Source organism: Trachinotus anak, unplaced genomic scaffold (assembly GCF_046630095.1).
Source record: "Trachinotus anak isolate AG129_WGS33_773 ecotype Australia unplaced genomic scaffold, CSIRO_AGI_Tana_v1 ptg000011l, whole genome shotgun sequence".
In the NCBI taxonomy this organism is placed as follows: Eukaryota; Metazoa; Chordata; class Actinopteri; order Carangiformes; family Carangidae; genus Trachinotus; species Trachinotus anak.
In genome coordinates this window covers 16,179,093-16,200,676 of record NW_027273862.1, presented here as the reverse complement: position 1 = coordinate 16,200,676, position 21,584 = coordinate 16,179,093, and the positions used below count along the sequence as shown (strand labels likewise).

Genomic DNA, 21,584 nt, shown 5'->3' with positions numbered 1-21,584 from the left:
AGCCTTGACCTTATTTCTCAAGTACAGTATCAGTTAGTGAATAGGTAGCAAGGATTCAATTTGTTCGTTGGAGATTTTGGAAGAGACCATGCAATTACTTCTTTTGCAGTTTCCTAAACATGCCACTAGGTGTTACTTGTTTTTTTTTTTTGGGGGGGGGGGGTTGTTTTGTGCCACTGCAATATACACTTACACACAAAGTTATCTGTTTACTGGTAATTTTCTTGAAAAGACACAATTAGTTATCTTGATGTAGGCAAATACAGCATTTCTCCAACAAACAAAGTTCTAAATAAAAGCCAATATAGAATTATTTAAATAATTTAAAGTTTAACTTAATTGTTGTCATTAAGTATAAAAAAGGAACTGACAGGTCTTTTATGATATGTGTGAAAATATCTGTGTGCCTCTTGTCAACTTGGGCTTTTATGGATCAAGCCATTTTATGAAGTACAGAGAAAATACAACAAATAATTTTTGTGTGAATATTTTTTTTTTCCAATTTTCTGAGTTCTGCCAAGTACAAATCAAGTGATCAAATCCCACAACATTGAAAGATGAGTCCAAACCAAATTATGCTCATACTTTTTTAATGTATCACAATGAGCAAGAAACATACTTGATGAAATATTTTCAAAGGAGTATATTCAATTACCATCTACAATCAACTTAACTAGGACAACAAGGTTTTGTGACAAAAGTTTCTTTAAAAGTCTGAAGTTCCATGTGGTTGTATGTATGTTAGTTTCCATGTAATTTGGTACAGTTTGGAAATCTTCATCATATAATTACAGTAACAAAAAAGCTAACAAGACTACAGTATAGAAAAGACATCAAGAACAACATTTTTGGTTTAACTTGCTCTTTTTTGTACATTGCAAGGCTGTTTTTTTCTACCCTCGGATGGGCTGCCTGGAGCCACAGAGCCATGCTTATGAGGCTCGAAGGAGGAGTAATTCAAGGAAACAAAAGGAAAAACTAAAAGCATAAAAAAACATTGTGGCACCAGAAGTCACAAAAGGAACAGAGAGCTCCAAGTAACAGTTCATCTTTGAAGTTGGAGCAAATGGTTGTTTGGTTGTTAGTTTGGTTGTTAATTTTGGTTAATACGCTTTTTTAGTGTAACTGCCTCTTTAAGAATGACAGCTTTGAGAACCCGTCCCCTCTCTCTGTTATTAATTTCTCTTTTTAGATAAGGTAATCAACAGAGAGAGGGGTGAGCCGCCATTTGACTGGAGAGCTTTACTTGTCAACCAGAGACAAGCACAAGGAAATGAAACGGGTAGCAACATGAACGGGGAGAAATGAAGCAAGCATCTCTGTCCATCCTGTCCTGAAATTTGGAAATTGTCCATCAAAGAGCAGAAGCAGAGGCAGAGCTGGAGAAAGAAAGAGACAGACAGAAAGGAGAAAGAGGCAGCTGGAGCCACTTAAGTTCAGTTTCATCTAAGGACTTTCCTCTCTGTGTCACACATGTCCATTGGTTCCAGAGTCCATTCCCATTACGGAGTTGTCAGTAATCAAAGAAGGAGGTGGTTTTAAAGCTGTTTGGAGCCTGCCTCCGGCTCCCATGCCCAGTTTTGGTGTGCCCACAGCCTCTCATGTCCTCCTAATGAGATCTCCAAAGCTTCCCAGAGTCCTGTTTTTTCTTGTCCTTCCTTCTTCATCTCAAAAGAAAAAAAAGTTGATGTCTTGTTTTAAATATATCTATATCTGTATACAGGTACACGTTCGTTTTCACAGTGGGCAAAAGATGACCTCTACAGAAAAACCTTGCCTTTATCTTTCTTTTTGTAAATGTCCATTAAAATCAAGTATCCCAATGTAAGTCAGTGGACCCAATTATCCACAATAAGGATTTGTGCCACAATAAAATATACACTTATCTGGGGCACAACTTGTAATTTTTTTCTTTTTGTTTCAACTGCATAAAGCTTTGGCCACATTCATATATTCAATCAAAGTAAAAACTGCTCAGTGCTTCGGTATCATTCTCATTTCTGATCATTAGCTTTAAAATTGGATTTTCAAAATTTCAGTTATTTATAATCCAGCTTTGTGGTTCAGTTTGTTTTGGTGTGTAACATATAAAAAAATAAAATAAAAGGCAAACAAGAAAAATTGAATTGATGCTGGCTCTTATGAAACACACACACACACACACACACACACACACACACACACACACACACACACACACACACACACACAAGCATACAAACTCACACACAGTCCATGCTGGCTGAATCTAATGCAGAGACCTAAAATTTGTCTTCCACAAAAGAGCCCAAAAGATTACACTTTGGAAATAAGAGAGCAAACAGTATCATTGAAACAATGAATATAAAGAACATTATCACACCATAAAGTGGCCAGGTCATATTTTTTTTTTTGTTTCTTAATTTCAGCAATTCAAATTAAAGCTAGTGTTAATTTATGATAAAAAGTAATATACAGAAACTAAAATACAAATACAAATACTTATAAGAAAATAACAATACATGTCTGACATTATCTGAAAATTAAAATAAATCAAACATATTTGAAAAAAACTGTACAACTTAAGATTTTTCCAAAATAAGAAAGTACATATGAACAGTATTTCAGGGAACTGGACTTTAGAGAATTAACAAGCTTGCAGACCAAATCTACTGACTTTCAACAGCATGCTGTAGCATTAACACCAAATCACATTGCTCAGCAAGACGTAGCACTTTAAACACACTTCTGAGATTGTGCCTTTTATTCATCTGGGCAAATGTATTGGCTATACTGTGGTGGCCAAAAGTAGTTTTTCACAAATTTAAATATGTGAGGGTTTTGGTTTTTAAAAAATAAAACTTTTAGTTCATCAGATCATCAGTGAGAGGGGTGGGGATACGTATGCACATCAATTTCCATTGTAATAAAATGAAGTGGGGGACGTCTTTGGATATGAAGGATCCTAACTATTTGAAACCAAGGGACATCTTCAAAAAACCTCCGACTTTTTTCCAGAAATAATGCTTTGGAATGAAGATGTCCCTTAAAAATCTGTAAGCTATGTGTGGAAGTGGCACCCTGCAGACACATGGGACAAGTCACTGGTGGATTTCCCAAGAAGGGGGCAACAACACTTCAGCAAAACAGCCATCATTTCCCTCTGAGACTAGTTGTATGTTGACTGGCATAACTGTTACTAAACCTATGAGACGCATCAGTACCAGATGTATTATATACATTTTTTGGTAACCACTATTACTTGCTTAACAAGTGAGCAACAACCTTGACTGGATGGAGGGATTTTCAGCAATGTTCCATGCCAGCACAAAATGACATATGTAGGTCACTTTGTTCAGCAACCAATGATGCAAAAATGTACACAACAGTTTACAGTCACTTTAAAAATGAGAAAAAAAATAGATTGTGACAATTAAAAGCAATTAAATGAAATACGATCAGTCCTTGCTTAAGAAAAATCCATTGTGATATTTGGAATGCACTGTTCTTTACAAACGTTATAGATCATTGGCTTTAAACATTGGTCTGTTCAAAATGAAAATCGGCAAAATGTCCTTTGGAACATATATTCACAGTCTTCAAAGTTCCGTTTTTGCAACAAGAAAAAAAAAAAGGTGTTGCAGAGGCAAGAAATTGGTTTATTGTTTGTTTTAGTTAAAGCTTAGCCAAAAGCAAAATGAGCATGCATCTAGGTACTCTTTTTTTCTTTCAAAATTCTACATTAGCAGCAAAACGTATGTCCTTGAAGACCAGACCTTATACATTTTCTTTAAAAAATGGACATTTGAATGTGACAAAAAGTCAAACAAAGATTAATAACCTCTATCTTACAAACTGCAATGGCTCTGTAACGGTGCTACTCCACAATGCAAGGACAAGGGCCCTTTTTGGTTTTTGGTATTTACGTAAAAAAGCTACCTGTTTGCTTGCAAAGAAGCTAAAACGGCAACTCTGATGCGTACTCCTTTATCTTTTAAAACTTTGTTTTCTTTCCTCTAAAAACAGCAACAAATTCTCAAGTATAAAGAAGCCTCTTTTCTCATCTTTATGCACCAATGGTGAAAGTGTTTAGTCTTTGGATTTTCTTTTTGTCTTAAAGCGTGAGAATTATTATTAGTATTCTTTTTTCATTTTCATTTATGACAACAAAAATGTCAAAATGAAAATAAAGACTGTAGCCACACTACATGAAGAACAAAAGACCTGCTTTGTAGTGTACATACCTACAAACACAGGAGAGCAGAGGAAAATAAGTGCGAAGAGAGGAACAAGTAGAGTGAGAAATAGAAGTCAGACAGTGATAAGTGCACAAAGGTAACACAAAAATTAAATAAAATAAAACTTTCAATATTTCACCCAGGATCTTTTTCGTCTTGGTTAGCGCAATACCAACCATACCATAAAATTTAAATAATTCTACAAGAGGATCCTTCCTTGTCAGGAGGGGCATTTGGGTGAATGTTTCCCAAGAAGTTGAGAATAAGACAGAAATAAAGTTTAGATAAATTACCTGTCCATAAATCTAGTCTATTGGAATGACCAAGACAACATCAAATGAAGCGTCTTAAAGTTGGACAATACAAAAGCTAAATGTACACAAAGTTTTTTTTCAACCTACCATACTGTTTAAATTCATTTCCAATGCAACAATCTACTTAACAGCAAAAATGTTCATATCTATCATAAATACAGAAGGTTGTTTTTTTTTTGTTTTTTTATTTAATCAAAACTCTTTTTAATCGCCCGTTAATATGTCTGCAATGCTCTCCTTGTCTGGGTACAATGGGATTGCTATTTCCCCCCTTTTAAAAGGATTTCTAATGTTAAAATCAGCAAATCATTTACCCTTTTTGAATGCCCAGAAACAATGCCTTATTAAAATTTCATTCAACTTAAAACTTTATATTATTAAATCAAGTTCTGAAACAAGGAAAAAAATTGCTCATCTCCTGTTGGAAACAAAAGGTGTAAAACATGGATTTCTGTAACAGAAAAACATCTGTGAGCTGTTGACCTGAGAATAAAATAGACATTACATTATTCTTTTAGTTTTGCAAGCCATTGGTATCTGAATGCTTAAATAGCAAGAAAACGGATAGACTATTCTCCCATACAGTACATACTGGCTTTTTGTGACTGTGCTATTAAGTAGAAATTATTACAAAACAAAGGGACAGCTTGTTGACTTGTGTTTCTTCAAAAGGGTTCTTGGGCCATTTGTCAACTTTGAGGCAGTCCATTGCCATACAGTACAGCATTCCTCTACCATTACCCAAAACATAACTGCAGCGATCTTTTCTATTCTCATATATTAGTATGCATGTATTTCAGTTGAGTAAAACAAAAACAAACAAACAAAAATAACAAAACAAAACGAAAACCAGCATGTTGATATGGGAAAACAATCCACTAACATTTAAATTTTTGGTTACAAGCTTTGGAATTGCAGTTAGTCTTTACACATCTTTTTCTGAAATTGGTTTGTATACTTTTAATGTATTTTTAACATTGCTGCTTTTTATGTTTTTTCCATTTGTGATTTTTTTTTGTCTTTTTTAGTGTTTTTTAAATATTGTCCATCACTGAAAGCTCTTTTACAATCTGATGGAGTCTGTTCCTACACTAGCAAGATTACTACTACAACTACTACTGTCTTTGACAAAGCCTGGCTGCTGCGGCTCCTCCGCCATCCTGCCCAGCCTGTCTGCTGACTTCTGACTGCTGTCAGAGTCAGACTCGTCGGTAAAGACGTCTGTTGGTATCGAGGTCTGAACTCCTGAGGTGCTCAATGAACTTGAGGTAACCGTTGAAGGTGAGGACACTGGAGGAAAAGAGGAGGAAGAAGAGGAGGGACTGGCATTGGGCTTCCCAGCTAAAGCTCTGGAGAAAGGGGCCTGGGGCCAGGGTTTGCCGGCAGCTGTGGTGTTGAGTGGGGTAGTAGACGAGGAGCACAAGGAAGAGGAGACAGCAGAGGATGGCATGGTGGCTGATGTTGTTGGCGGGGGAGGGGGGCTGCTGATGGGATGAGTGGCAGACTGCGAGGTAGATGCGGTGTTAGGATTGGGGAAGCAGGCTGAAGAGTGAGGTAATAAACTAGTAGCGTGCTCTTTGGCATTTCTGGCTGATCGCTTGATTGTTCTGTGTTTGTGCAATGCCGATTCCAGGTGTTGACTGAGTGCTTTCTCCCCATCCAACGTAGTGTCACAAGCCAGGCAGTCATAGAGACTTCCAGCCCCTGCACCTACGCCACCGGGGACACGCAGCAACATCTCTTGCAGGTTTACCACAGACTGACCGAAAAAACAGTTAGATTTAAGGTGGGTAATAGCCGCTTCCTCCTTGTTGAAAACTGCTTGACATTTGCGGCATGCCAGTTTATACTGCACCTTGGGGACGATGTACTGGTCTAGATGGGGGTTACCAGCTTTGCCATCCATCTCGCTCTGCTCAAAGGGTACTTTATTATGAGAGGAGGTGGAAGAGGAGGAGGAAGTGGGGGGTTGACTATGGGAGTTGCCCTTTTGCTCCTCTGTTTTCACTGGATCTTTGGCAGATTCTTTACGATCCCCCAAGGATTGAGAGGGAACTGGAGTTTGGCTCGCCTTGGGTTGCTGGATCTGCTGAAGCTGACGCTGTTGCTGCTGTAGTGCCTCCTGCAAGCTCTGCTGATATTGCTGGTAATGCTGCAGCAAGGACCCTGGAGACAGGCCCATCAGTGCTTGTGACAATGCTGGGTTGTAAGGGAAGAGACTTTCCATACCATACATTGGTTGCAGGTAGCCCCCTTGGAGAGCTCCAGGGATCTGTGGGGTGTAATACGGGGAAAAACCAGGCATGAAATAGGGCAAGAACTGGTTTGTGAGAAGAGCTGTGGGATCAGATGCCAAAGCAGCCTGCAGTGCCTGAAGTTGGGCAGGGTCTACCACATACTCCATGCCAGGTGTGGGCATGGAGGTGGCCGGTACCGCTGTATCGGGTTTCTCCTTCTTGGCGCTGGCAGCAGAAATGGAAGGAGCAGGGGTGCTTCCGGTTGATGATGGGGTTGGGGACTTCTCTGTCTTTTCCTTGGGCTTCTCCTTCTCTCTTACCCTCTCAGCATCATGTTCTTTGGGGAGTTCAGGCCGGGAGCCAGACTGGGTGGTTGAGGAAGTGGAGTTGGATGTGGAGGTGGGGCTTGAATGGGAAGCAGATGTGTTGGTCTGTGCTGGGCTGGATGCGGCAAGAGACGATGAGGAGGGAGGCTTGTTGGGCAATCCGGATGTAGGGAGACTAGGTGAGGGAACACTGGCACCAGGCATGTTCAGGAGGTTTGAAGGTTTTGGAGGAGTTAAAGCTGGAAATATTTCAAATACAGACAAAAATTTAAGAATTAATGGGCATTTTTTTTGATGGCTGAGCAATTACTTAAAATGTATGTATGTTAAAATATTCAAGTATAACGAAAATAACAAATAAGTTGTTTCATTATATAATACACACAGAAGAGTTAAATGAAAATCTGGATGTGCATCAGCGAATGGATATGGGCAGTTAAGGTAGATTCTGTACTTCTGTACTGTTACAAATTCTACACTATGTGTGTATGTGTAGTATGTATAAATGAAGAGGCATGACAGACTGATTGATGGGAATAGAAATTATTTAAAGAGGAGTAAAAATATTGTGTTCTAGTTTTGTACTGTTTTGACTATGTTTTACAGTGCAATATGTGATTATTTCATGTAGTACTGCCTCACAATTGTTTGAATTAAATACTTTTCGGTTGAAAAAACTCATCTGCACCTTTGCCCCTAAAATTTGAGCAGTATATCAGTAAATGAATGCAATATGGTGACGTACCTGAATTAGATGAGTTAAAGCTGGAAAGAGAGGGGCTGCCAACCCCTGGCAAAAGGACAGGTGGGATGCCTTGCAGATTCGGATAGGCTGACTGGAGATTCAGAGCCTGCATTGCAGGGTTATCAAACATCCCTTGCTGCTGCATGGCTTGCTGCTGTGCCAGTCCTAAAACTTCATTGGCCTTCTTAATGCGATCCATCTCTTGCTGGGCCATAAGTTGGCGGACAGTGGCTGGGTCAAAGTATTCTTTTTCCTTATCGATCTGGCTGCCAATGGTATCCTTCACCTTAGAGATGTGTTGCTGGGAGAAAATGTGATCACGAACAGAGAGGCGAGCACTGTACTTGACACCACACAAAGTGCATTCAGTCTTCGGCCCCTCATAGGATGTCTGATTTATTCCGAAGTGCTTGGCCATATTGAGCTTTGCCTTTTTCTCCTTGGCACGGGCATTTTGAAACCACACCTGGACCACTCTCTTTGGAAGTCCAATATCATTGCCAAGTACCTCACATTCTAGCATAGTGGGAGTCCTGTAGTCGTTAAAACAGGATTTCAACACTTTCAGCTGGAGGTTAGTCATCTGGGTTCGAAAGCGTTTTTGGCCAGGTCGATCTCCACTGTCAATGCTCCGGCCACCTGAGGCCCCAGGACTTGGAGAGCAGGGGTCAGCCAGACTAGATGTCTCACTGTGGTCGATCATATGTTCATTTTCATAGTCTTTAGCATAATAACTTGTTGCAGGGCTTACAAGCCCTGAGGACATCTGGTCATCATTTTCAAGGATGGGGGCTGTGCCTCCAGACTTAGACAGGTAATCACCACTATTCTGGCTGTGCTTTGCATCAGCACTGTCATTATCAGCATTGGCCTCATCACCTGTAGTTGTGTCTGTGATGGCTGTATTCACAGAAGAGCAGTCGTCATTATCCAGTTTGCTCTGATCAAAGCTGAGGTTAACAGAGGACATGGTCGCGCTCTCAAAATCCTCCATTCCCTCAACTTTAATGGATGAAGGGCTCAGTAGAGCCCTAGGAGACAAATCCATGCTTTTGTTCACTGGTGACATCGAGGAGCTTTGTCCATCACTGTTTGTAGGGGCTAGCTGGGAGTAACTTGATGCCTCTAGAGCATCCATTTTTATTTGCATACCCTCCTGTTCAGGTAACAAACCAGTGAGAGCTAAATTATATCCAGCACGTTTGGCTTCATGCCAGTGACGAGAACGAATGTGTGCCTCAAGGGCAGTTTTTGCTTTAAAAAGAGCTCGACAAAAAGGGCATCTACGATGAGCTTGAGCTGGCCCTACTGCCCTAAACTGGCCTTTTCTCTCTCTAGCTCTGGTATTTTGGAACCAGACTTGCACTACTCTCTTTTTTAACCCCACCTCATGAGCAATGTGGTCAAGCATTTTACGTGTAGGATTTGAATCTAATAAATACTTCTGATAAAGGATCTCCAGCTGCTCAGGTGTGATGGTGGTTCTGAGCCGCTTGTCTCTCTGTGGCTCTTCTCCACTGTTTGTGCTGTCATTCTCACCTGGGCTAGTGCCAGCTTTCTCCTCTAACTTCCTCTTCAGGGAGTTCATGGTGGAGGTGGGGGTGGACGGAGAGGTGGCAGAGCTGCTGGGGATCTGTGGCATTGCCCCAGAGAGTAGCTGACTTGCCAGGAGAGGATTGCTAGGATCAAATAGCATGAAAGGCATGTCAATTGGACGGTCGAGGAATTGAGGGTGGATGAATTGATTTTGCACAGAAAGGAAGTGTAATTGCTGGTGTTCCTGCCAGTGCTCAAAGGAGGGGAAGCCAATCTTGCACTGCTCACACTGGTATTGGATCATCTGTTGTGCCAGTTGTTGTGTGGCAGAGGTCAGATGTGGATTGAGGCTCATGTGAGAGCTTTGTGATGAGGCTTGGCTTGTCTGAGATGCTGATGGACCACACTGCTGTTGTTGCTGAGAGAAGGAAGGGGATGAATGTTTGATGGACTTGGACATAGTTTGAATTTTCTCTTCTCTCTGAGGTCTATGGTGTTGTGCCTCAGACTGGGGTAGATGCACAATTTCCTGCTTAATAGAAGTTTGGTTTTCTCGTGGATCAGCAGAAATATCTGGTAACTGCTTGGGCTTTTCTTCATAGAGGTTTGAGGTGGATGCTGGTGATGCTTCCTCTTTCTCTGCAGATGGGAGGTGTGAGAATGCTGAAGTGGAGGGTGGAAGTGGGCAGAGACTTGAAGAGGAGGGCATTGGGGTGTGACAGGAAGACCCAGAGGGAGTATTACATTCATGTGAAAGATCCAGTGAATCTTCATTTTGGCTGTCATACTGTCCATCCTCATCTTCATCTTTGTAACACAGCTTCTTTTGGTGTTTTATTAGATCAAATATGCGCTGGAAAACCAGACTGCATTTCTTGCACTGGTAGTTCAGATTTGAGGTGCGGATATAGCGGTCATTTGACAATTCTCTTCTTTCACCCTCTTTTGCTCCGTCACCCTGATTTTCATAATTCTTCCTGGCCTTCTGGCGAGCATTTTGGAACCACACAACAATAACTCGAGTGGGGAGGCTCAGAAGGTTGGAGAGCTGTTCAAATTCATCATCTTTAGGATAAGCATTGGCATCAAAGAAGTCTTGTAGCACTCTTAGCTGGTAGTCAGTAAACCTAGTCCTGGATGATCTCTTACTTCCATAATATTCCTGTTTCTGAGGTTCAGGGGAAGGAGGCTTAGAGTCAATCTTTGTGTCATCTAGAGTTGTTGTTGGTGGATTGTTGAAATTGTATGGCGAGTCTTTGTTGCGCTGTCTCTCTTTAAAAAGGGTGTTTCTGAACCAGTGCTTAATGACTTTTTGTGGAAGCCCTGACTTGTCTGCCATCTCTTTGATCTGTTCCTCATTTGGTGAATTGTTGATATCAAAGTACTGTCGCAGGACCCTAAGCTGGTCATCTGTGATGCGTGTCCGTGGCCTCTTGTTCTGCTGCTGTTGTAGCATGGCTGGTGTAAGTTGCTGTTGATAGAGCTGAGCCAGGTCTGAGGCCAGGCTTGGCTCAACAGATGGTAACTGGGGAGGCAACTGAGTGGGCAAAGACTGCAGAGACATAGGCTGCATCATGAGCGGCGAGAAGAGGGGCAAATCCATGGGCATGGGAATTTGTGCCATTTGAACTGGTGGTTGCGGGTTAGATACAGTTGGGGGTGTGAGGGAGGCAGCAGAGACAGGAATATTTGGTGTGGGAGCTCTTTGGGGTGGAGGAGGAGGTGGAGGAGGAGGTGGTGGAGGAGCCGGAGCAGCCTCTGGTGTAGGGGGTCTCAGTGGATAGAGTTTATCATAATGCTCTCTGTATTCCTTGGCAAACCTCTCAAGGGAACGAAATGGAAAGAAAGCCTGATGGATATGCTCCTGGTGACTCTTTAGAATCAGTATGTTTGAAAACAGCTTGCCACAGGCTTCACATTCCAGTTTCTCTAATCCCTCAATGGGGTCCACCACTCTTGTTATCCCACCTGGACCACTTGATCCTGTAGGTCCAGCTGTCTTTTTCTGAGCTTTCTGTTTATTTTCATTGTACTGAATTACTAACTCAAACCCAAAATTTTCCAGCAGGGCTTTAGTTGCATTTCCTCGAGCATCTGAAGCAATTCTTGGTGGAGGCAATCCAGTATCATGGTTCACATTTATTGAAATGTGCTGAATGTCCTTCTTTTCTTTTGGCTTGCTGTCTGTAGAATCTTTGTTAACATATTCCTCATTTTTTTCAGTTGTGTCCTTCTCTCTTTGTATTTCTCTGTCTTTCTCATTCTGAGAAGAGGGAGTTTTCTGCTTTCTGTCACCCTGCTGGAGGAGAGATGCACTCTGCTGCAGCAATGCCATCTGACTCTGAGCCTGTGAATGAGACTGCTGCTGTTGTTGTTGTTGCTGTTGTTGTTGTTGTTGTTGCTGCTGCTGCTGCTGCTGTTGCTGCTGAAGATGGTGGTGCATCAACTGCTGCTGCAAGCAACTCTGCTGGGCCTGCTGAGCTGAGTTTTTCAGATCTTCCAGCAGTGAGGAGGTGGACGATCCTCCTAGGCCAAGTGCTGAGTTACTGATGTTGATCTCTGGGTTCAGCTGAAATTCTGCTCCGGGGATGTAGAAAGGGAATAGCAACTGCTGTTGTTGCAGGGGGAGAAGTGCATCAGTTGTCATTGGGAAGTGCTGCAGAAGTGCTGGGTTGAATAGCTGTGATTGTAAAAGGGCAGCCTGCTGCTGGAGCTCTTGCTGAAGCTGAGCTTGAGCTTGGGCTTGAGCCTGAGCCAACTGCTGCTGCTGCTGCTGAAGCTGTTGTTGTTGTCCTCTAGCTGACAGCATGTCTGTAAATTTAGTCTTTTTCACCTCATGGTTCTCAGATGGTGAGGAATGGCAGCTCACTGAGGAATTCCCCTGGCTTTCAATGCAGTGAGTCTGGCTCATGTGGTTTCCGCCAAGAATACTCTGAGTTGTTTGAGACCCAGAGGAACTATGGTTGGTTAAGCTAGTAGTTGAGTTAGTTGCTGGGCTTGGACTAGATGTAGAAGTGCTGATGCCGGACCCTCCGCCACTTAATCCAGGAGTACTTGCAGAGCTAGTAATCCCTCCTGCTGCTTCAAGTTTGGCTGCCCTAGCTTTGGTCTGGTGTAGAACAGAGCGCATGTGGATCTCCAGAGTAGAACTCTGGCTATATGCCACGTTACAAGTGCTGCATTTGAATGGCTTGTTGTCAGGGCTGCTGGTAGGCTCAGGCTGACCAGTAGTGGACTCCTGAAGAGCCCGCTTCACCTTGTGTAGGTGGGAGACAGAGTTATAGTGAACCAGAAGAATATTCTTCTGTGTAAAAGACTCTTTGCATACAGTGCACTTGAAAGGACGAGATGGATCCAAGAACTTCTCCATAGTAAAGTTGGGGCCCTTTCTGAATGGCAAAGCACGTTTAGGTTCAGATCCAGAATCTTCCTGCAGTGAGCCTGAGTCACTGCCTGTTGGGCTTTGTTTTTCGTCTGGGTCACTTTCATCTCCTTCTTTGTCATCTTCTCCCAGACTCCCATGCTCCTCACCAAGGGATGGGTCACCCATTATCATAATGTCACCATTCATCAATAAGCCCCCGTAAAGCTGCTGGATATCAGCTTCACTCAGCTCCAGGTGGCTGGTTTCTAGATGTTTCTTCAAGGCCTGTAGTGTTCTAAAGCTTCGCTGGCAAAGGCAGCACATGGTAGCTGCCCTGATCACATGGTACTGCGAATGGAGCTGTAGTTTCTCCACAGTTTTGAAGGCCAGGCTGCATTGGTTACAGCGGTACTTGTAGACATGGCGATCTGAAACAGGCAACTGGGGCCTTTTGTTATGAACTTCATTGAAGTGCATCTGAAGGGAATTGGAGGACTTGAAAACTTGATTACAGCCTTTCTTCCAGCACAAGAATCCTGTGGCATCATCCCTCTCTGATTGTTGATCTTCCAGAGGTGACTTGCGAGCTTCCGCTATTTCTGTAGGGAGTGATACCCCCTTCTCTGGATCAGCATCTGATGCATCTGTGAATAAATAAACCAAAAGAAATTAGAAATACATTACATACCTACATTTGCAAAGTGATATTTTTCAACAGTAGTATCAATAAAGGACATTAAAGCACTCATCATTGGAGTACTTTTGGGAAGGTGTAAAAGAAGAAAAAGCAATATCTAGATAGCAAGTGAATACCAACTATCATTTACCAACCATCCAACCATCATTCATTCATGCCAGAGTAATGGTTCTTTATTTCCAGTCTATGTAATAACAACTAATGACTTAATACAAACTTATAAAATGATAAAATTGAGTTCAGTCATATTTATTGTACTGTCAGCCATGATGACCCAGTGTGATAATGCTCATTACAGACCACAAAGGTAAAACTAATGTAATGGATTGATCTATTAAAAGGTTTAAATAAATAAATAAATAAAATACTTTATTGATCACTTAGGGAAATTCAAATTGTCAAACAGCTCACTAATGTATTGAGTTAATATTTTTGTCATATTTTTGGCATGAGCTATTTAGCAAGATACTTTAAAGTTACCCTCAAATCAGATACTAACCAGCTTGCTTCTTTGCATCTTCGGAGTTAGAATTGGCTGTGGCATGAGGGGTGCTCTGGGACTCTCTGTCTGGACTAGGTACAGGTATGAACATGCTTGCTGGCAGTACTTCAGTCGCTGTCACCTGGAAAACAGAGCACAAAGGAATTGTAGTGTTAAACATCTTGCTGAGTGACAATGTAATGTTACATTTTAGTTTAAATGATTAAAGGAAAGCACAGACAAACAAGAGGACACACAAAGTAGTTACCAAGAAGGTGATTTAAACAGATAATTAATGTCTACTGTAACAATCACATTTTTACATAGCACTAAAGGACACTAAACATAAAAACTCAGGAGATCCATTGCTGAGAATATTATATTTGTGAGTTACTATTTTCATATAAATCACTCAACAAGCACATATGTACATGTGTATGAATGTAAAGTTTCACAGTACCATATTTTGTCATGTGTGTATTTAAGTTCTATTGCAGCCAATTATGATGATGGACCTCATGTCATACAGTATCTCAGCCAGTTGAAAGCTTTATTAGGCAGGACTAATAAAATAGGACTAATGAAAAAAAGTCAACTGTAATAAAGTGGGAAAGGTAGGTAAACTACATCCAGCTATTTTACACTTTTAATCTTTCTACAGAATTTTCAGTGGTAAAGCTCTTTCACTTAAATAGAAAATCATTCCATTTAAGAAGAATTGCTAAATGTGACTGTGTGCTCCTTGATAAAACAGTAAAATCAAAAGAAAAACAGTTTCATTGCTGATAAAAATGTATGCGTTTTGAATTTGAAAAGAAAAAGAAAATGTTTTTTCTTCTTACTTTTCTTTTTCGAACATTTCAAGGACAAATAAGTATTGATTGAAGAAGTACAGAGGAACCCTGGTTCTCTGTGCTCTTAAAAGGTTGAAGTCAGTCATGTGTGAATGACAGCATGACTGTTTATCCCTGCTGCCCTCCCACAACTTTCTTCCCATTTTATCCTCTGATACTGTCTGTCTACCAAACCTGATAGTTCATCAGAATCACTCATTCAACAGATCTCTATTTAACAATAATAATCAGTCTGAAACTGGATGAGAATGGAAGATGAGACCCTATCTTTTTCACTTTCCTTCAATTAACTTCATAAACAGAATAATCAACTTCACTCTCTATGCTGCATTTTAATTCACAACTCCCCACCTTATCCATTCTCTTTTCATTTCTGTTCCATTGCTGATACTTCATTTTAACTTCATTTTGACATTTTGACATTCCACCTTTCAATCTTAGCTTAAAGTCCTTTCTAATAAAATCAAATAAAGATGTCTCAAATGATGTAGACAAAGGGGAACAAATATTAAAGAATGCATCTTGGTGGAACTATGGTCTAAGTCACTTCCACTATAACTGTGAAGTTCCTGACTTGATCCTGGTTGGAGACCTTTATCAAATGTCTTTCCTCTGCTTCCCCCTAGGCTCTCTCTCCTGCTTCCTATAAATCTACATTGTCATTTTCTAACAAAGGGGAATTAAAATCAAAGACAGCAAGTATATAATAAGTACTGTATTCACAGTATGTAAACATAATCAGTTTATAGCGATCAGAAATTATAAAATTTATCAAATAGTAGTTAATGTTTCTTTTACTGAAATAAAAATATGCTGGAGCTCGTACTGAAAAGAAAAAAGTGCATTGTCAGATCTCTCTGCCTGATGGTTTGGTTAATGTACCATATGTACCATATGCTTTCTAATCACTCCCCAAATAGAGTGAGGAGCGAGTGAGAGCACAGCTGAACGTACTGTAACAAGTCATATAAACAACAGGCCAGATCCAAATGGAGCAGAATCATGATCAAGCAAAAGGGGTTTCAAGGTGAAGTAGAACAGTTTCAACACTTTCCATAACAAAACACAGAAAAAAGTTTACCAGAAAACATCCAACCATGTCCTCCTTTTTTTGTTACCTCTCTATATCTTCAAAATGAAAAGTGAAGAATTAATGCAACCAGCATGGAAAGTCACCACAAAAAGTAAGGATTTACATTACAAAGTGGACTGTTTCCAGAAAACTGCTTCATTAGAAGATTAGAGGAAAGAACAGAGTATCCCAAGGTCACTTTTAATTTGGACTGCCTAATTGGCAAACATAGTTCAAAATGGCTATCATCCAGCCAGACTCAGAATTAATGAAGCACAATTATTTTCATTACCCCTATCTTATACAGACAGAAAATGAGACATAGGGTGAGAGAGGGAGGACCGTGTGTACTAATATATATAGTGTGTAGACAATGGTCTATGTAAATCTATATGCACAGAATATATACTTGTACAAAGATATATGTGTGTATACATATATACTGCACTGTATACATGATCTATATATGAGAGACATGGGCCGGGGACGAGGGAGTGCAAAGACAATAAGTGGATGAAGGGTGGAAGAGTGAACGCATCATTATGCATGCTTGGCAAGAAATAAAAGTCACCTATTTCAGAATTAATTAGGCTCCTCTCCTTAGACAAGTGAAAAGGATGAAGTACATTTCCATCTGCATTCACCAGTTATAAAAAGGTGCTGGCTTTAATGTATGTTATATTACCTCTGTTCTATCATGGTTCTTTTGTAGTGGTTCACTACATTACTACCTCCTATAAAAGAAATAAATATTTCCGTCTACCATACTAATGTGCTTGCCATTTACTGTCTAGATGGGGGATGAAGATGGCTAGGCAGCAGACATAGCAATGTTCTATTCGGTGATTGTCCAGCAAGCTATTTAGCTTCACAGGTTAGAACAGAACAAAGATTTGCTCAGGGATTTACAAGAAAACGGGGGAAATAAACTTTTATTTCCCCTTGATGAGCATTAAAGGAAGCAAGGAAAGTATTATCTCATGGAAAGGGGTGCACCAGTGCATTGCAGCTGATGTAAATCCAACTTCAGGACTTGAGGGCCAGCAATCACATGACTCAGGCTACAGACACTACAGACTGTGCATCTCATTTCCCATGGGAGTGGACCTGAACAATGACACAAAATGTTGTATGTTTGGTTTTATGCGCTTTTATCTAGACATATATGCATTGTTTATATGAAACTTGATTTTTGCCTGATATGTGGAGAATAACAGCATTAGCACTGTTTGTACTTGAATTTCATGAAGTTATGAAACTGTTCATTAAATTTTGATTAATTTGTATCACAATTATTTTAACATATTCATAATAAAAGACTTTGTTTTGACTAGCATGCAGGTGATCATAGACATGGCAAGAATGTCAGTGTAGCAATAAATTAACTGGGAGCTAAGAGACCTGCTCATCTCGAAATCATTAAAAAATACAAAACAGATTATGAGCTCCCCTCCCCAAATGACTGTGATTAGAGGCATACTGGAAAAGGCTCTCTGATGACAGACGCATTAAGACAATGAAAAATATGCATCTTAAAAAGGTGCAATCTTTTCCAACAAGCCAATGGGATTGCCTGCGGCCATTTCACAATTAACAACATTCTTTGTGTTTGATAAAGGACTGAATGTTGGCAATTTAGAGGAGTGACGACAGGAATGACAATTATTCACACAGCTAAGGCAGCCACTCCAGAGTGAGGGATTGATTAAGAGTCAGTGACTCATCCTCTTGGCAATACTGAATCTTTACACTGGTCCTTGACCTGACCCACTGCCTGGAGTCTGACTGACCATAATGTGTGTAAGTAGCAATATGCTGGGACTACAGAACACAAAGCCCACAAAGCTCCGCTGGCTGTGGTTTCCTTGACTCTAATATAAAATGTTTGTAGAAATGACAGACATAACGTGGGTCAGAGCAGGTAGAGAAGTTGGACTCAAAACTTGGATTGGTGTTATGTACAAATACAGCTTACCCAGGAGGTATTTCTTCAGCTATTGTACTTTTATTTCTACACAGTTCTCTGACTTATATACTTTGGATAATTCATCACCTAAGCATCACCTACTTATGTATTTTATTTTCTATGGGACTATATGACCAAAATAAAAGGGTACTGGCCATTCCAAGCTAATAAATAGCACAATAATAAAATAAAGCACAGCCCCAAGGATTCAAACGCATCGCTGGCTGAGAAATGTCAAATGAAACACACACAACACAGGACTCACTGTGGCGATCAGCTTGTCAACACAGTCAGGTGCCACACTGTGGAGGTGTGTGAGGTGGAACTGCAGGTGGATCTTGTTGTTGAGCATGTCCTGGCATAATGGGCAGCGTAACATGGGCTGGACAGAATGCTGCGTCATCACGTGCATTCTGAGACGATTCAGGTCTGTGTTGGTGAACTTGCAGTAGGGACACTGGTACATCTGGGTGAAGGTGGAGAAGGAAACAGAGAAGAGGGAGGGGTGGTTGAAATGGGTGTGGTGGGTACGGTAGGCCTGCTCAAAGAGCAACTGTGGATCAGGGGGAAGACTGGAGCCCCTTTCCCTCAAGCAGGCAGGTCCCTCTGATCACAGACAAGAGTGTAACTGAGTCTTGGCATCCACTTCAAAGAGCTCTCATCTGTCAAATACTATATTGATTTTCCACCTCATACACAATTAGCAGTGCAGCAGAAAGGCTAAAAATCCTGCATAATATAAAAAGGGTCAGTGAGATAACTAGGTAACTAAATAACTGAAAATTATTAGAAGTACATTTTTACATTTCGTTTTTTAATTGATGTGTAAGTTTTAGCCTCATAATGATGGCTTGGTAATTGAGGATGAGATAACCTTTAGCAAGAATCCTCTAATTCAAAGAGTTTGATGAGAGTTTCATGAACATCTGAAGGCTTCAGTGTTAACAAAATTCTCTGGTTTGTAACTCACCTGCTCTGCAGCGTTCTTCTCAGCTGTCCTGGGACGCTTCGTGGAGAGCGGGTTCTCGGAGGTCTCTGACCGTGAAGAGGGCCTCTTGGAGGGGATTGGGGAATCTGACTGGTGACGTTCCAAGTGGCTGGACAATGCTGATCATATGCACATTCACACAGACACACATAAACAAGAGGGATAAAGAGAGGAGAGGATGTCAAGACAAGGTAAGGACTTGGCAGCCTGGGAGCAGGTCAGTCAATAACACTGTGGATAAAGGGCTTTGGAATGTCTTTCTTAAATGTGATATAACAGCATTTAATGCGAATTGGGCAGAGAAAGTGTTGTTATCCAACTCATGTCTCCCCCATAAAAAATGCTGCCCACTTTGTTTTACTTGTCTTCCCATGCTGCCGCACAGCCAACGTGCTCTGATGGGCTGTCTTTTTCAGTGCTGGCTTGTCAGGATATCATACAACACTATAAACAGCTAATAATAATATTAGTTTGCCACAGGGTGCAGCTTCAGATTTCACACCATCACATATTTTTATTCCACATGTCTCACAAACTTGAGACAAGGTACACAAACATCTTGCGACCTCATCATACAGTAAGGAGGGTAAAGAGAAATACAACTTGTTCCTGTAATTACTTTTCCTCAGGTATGCCCTATCTGTATAAGACTTTAAGGTCATTCATATTTAACATACATTCAATGGTCACGTCAACTAATTTACAGTATTTTCAAGCTGCACTCAGGTGTACATTCAAGAGAGACAAAATTCTGTTTTACTATTAAAATGATCTGTAATGCAAGCATATTAAGCTGACACTCATCAACTAAGCTCAACATCTACATCTTCTGCATTTTAGTACACTTTGTCCCTGTCACAGAAAAGATCAACAGCAAGAGCTAAGGAAGAAGATTTTTTTTCGATACCTCACCAATAGTCACAGTTCTGCCTCACCAGAATTTAAAGTAATCAGGGAATTTTAAGGGATCAAGAAAGAAATGTTTTTTTTTTTTTTTAATCAAGCAGTGCCTACAGTTTAACCCAGCTTGGAAAATTCCTCAGCTCTTTGTTTCCATAAGCAGGTGAATGCCAGTGAAATTCTGTTTTTGACCTGCATTTCTATAACCAGCTAAGCCTTCCCCAGTGTGTTGTAGTTCTGTGCAAGTGGTCTGTGACAAAGAGAAAAATAGGACAGAAACATTAGAAAACCTCCTTTCAAACCCTGAGCAAATCTGGATATTTCCTCAAAGCTAGGTTGCAAGATTTCTGAGACAAAAACGTGCCGCTGGGCTCAAAGATGGCATTGGACTAATGATTAGTCATACCCACACATATTCTCAGGACACAGCCGTGCTTTGGTGCTTGCTCTGTGGGAATGTTTTTTTTAAAAAAAAAAAACATAGTCAGTGTTGATGGGTGTTTGAAAAGATTTCCATTCAGTATAGGTGCTTCAAGTGTTTCATTATAACACACATCAAATCACAGCGCTGATACTTGTAATTCAAACTACACTAATATTCTAATATTAACAAAATAGCATGTCTTTTGCTTTTCGTATCTTCAGAGCAAGGTCTCACACAAGAGTCCCTCTAATTAAAAACTACTCTATAAAGCAAAAGACAAACTGGAGCTGGCACATCGAGAGGCATCAGTGTTGGGCACACTGTTAAGCATAGGTTCACAGAGGAGCTAAATCCACACAGAGAAAGAATTGGGGAGCAGCAGCAGCACCACACTTTGTCACCAGTGGAAAGAATTCACTGGGAAATTTAAGGAGGTGTCTTGCCAACCCCTAACAAGCCCATAAAGAGTTAAATTTGGCCTGATTTGTACAGTCCTGGAAGGGCAAATTGAGAACAGAGGGCACTGGTAAGAGAGGGATGGTTTGGTGGGGGGTCAGGTTAAGCGGGGCTGACCACGCTTCTGCTCCAGACATTAAAATGTCAGCTCCAATCAGGATGAGGGCAGTTGAGCTGATTACCCAGTAGGGGACCTGGCTTTGGACAGAGCAGCCTGCGAGATCTCCCAGAGACACTAGGATCAGCCAGGGAGGCCCTATTAGGGTCCAGTCACAGTCAATCCTATTAAACACATCCGCCAATAAACAAAGGGAATGTTAAACAAAAGGAACCTCCCATTCCCTGACATTAACCTCGCAGTCATGGCACTGTCCTCAACAATTCCTCCTCCTCAACTCCACTTCAGTCGACTCCTACTTCCCCTGAACTCATCTCTTGAGGAAAACAACGGTCATCTGTTGTCACTTTCGCATTTCAACATTCTGGTTGGTCTTGTGATTCTTACACTAGATAGCAAAACCATGCCAACATGTATTGACATCAAATTTCTGGCTCCCAATTCTCTTATAAATATAATACCTTTTCCTTAATAAAATACTGTTCGCTATTTTTGCAGATGCACTATGAGTTATAGTAAGGAAACACAACCTTTACTCATAGGCCTTTCTTCTGTCCTTCAGCAGCTCATACAACAGGCAGCTTTTTGATTTCCTATTATAATTTTCCCAGCTACAAGAGCGGGGAGGAAAACGAACTGTTCTTTAAGTCATGGGGCAAGGACAGAGGAGAGCAAGGCAGCCAAACAGTAGCCTAAACCCAACAGCATCTGTTCAAACTATTCATATCGAGACAAATATCACATTTTTAAGCACCTGTTTTTTATATATAATAAATATCTCTAAAAATCTCAGCTGTACTGCATTTGTGCATGGAAGGAAAGAAACAAATATAACAATTATATATGTATACTTATATGTATACTTATATGTGTACTTACACACACACAC

At 40.7% G+C, this 21,584-nt stretch overlaps 1 protein-coding gene across 8 annotated transcripts in view; it reads right to left on the bottom strand.

The window, feature by feature from the left end:
• Positions 1–573: 573 nt before the first annotated feature.
• The window catches only part of zfhx3b (zinc finger homeobox 3b), a 139,191-nt gene continuing 118,180 nt past the window's right edge, over positions 574–21,584 (bottom strand). For 6 of the 8 annotated variants that reach the window (XM_071488440.1, XM_071488445.1, XM_071488444.1 and 3 more), the window contains 5 exons: positions 18,780–18,916; positions 18,075–18,275; positions 13,936–14,059; positions 7,840–13,383; positions 574–7,333 (listed from right to left, as the gene is read on the bottom strand). In XM_071488440.1, coding sequence (XP_071344541.1) covers positions 5,595–7,333; positions 7,840–13,383; positions 13,936–14,059; positions 18,075–18,275; positions 18,780–18,916 — 7,745 coding nt within the window. In that variant the 3' untranslated portion in view covers positions 574–5,594. The remainder of the gene's footprint in view (positions 7,334–7,839; positions 13,384–13,935; positions 14,060–18,074; positions 18,276–18,779; positions 18,917–21,584) is intronic. The other 2 variants (XR_011692592.1, XR_011692591.1) reach the window with 2 other exon arrangements.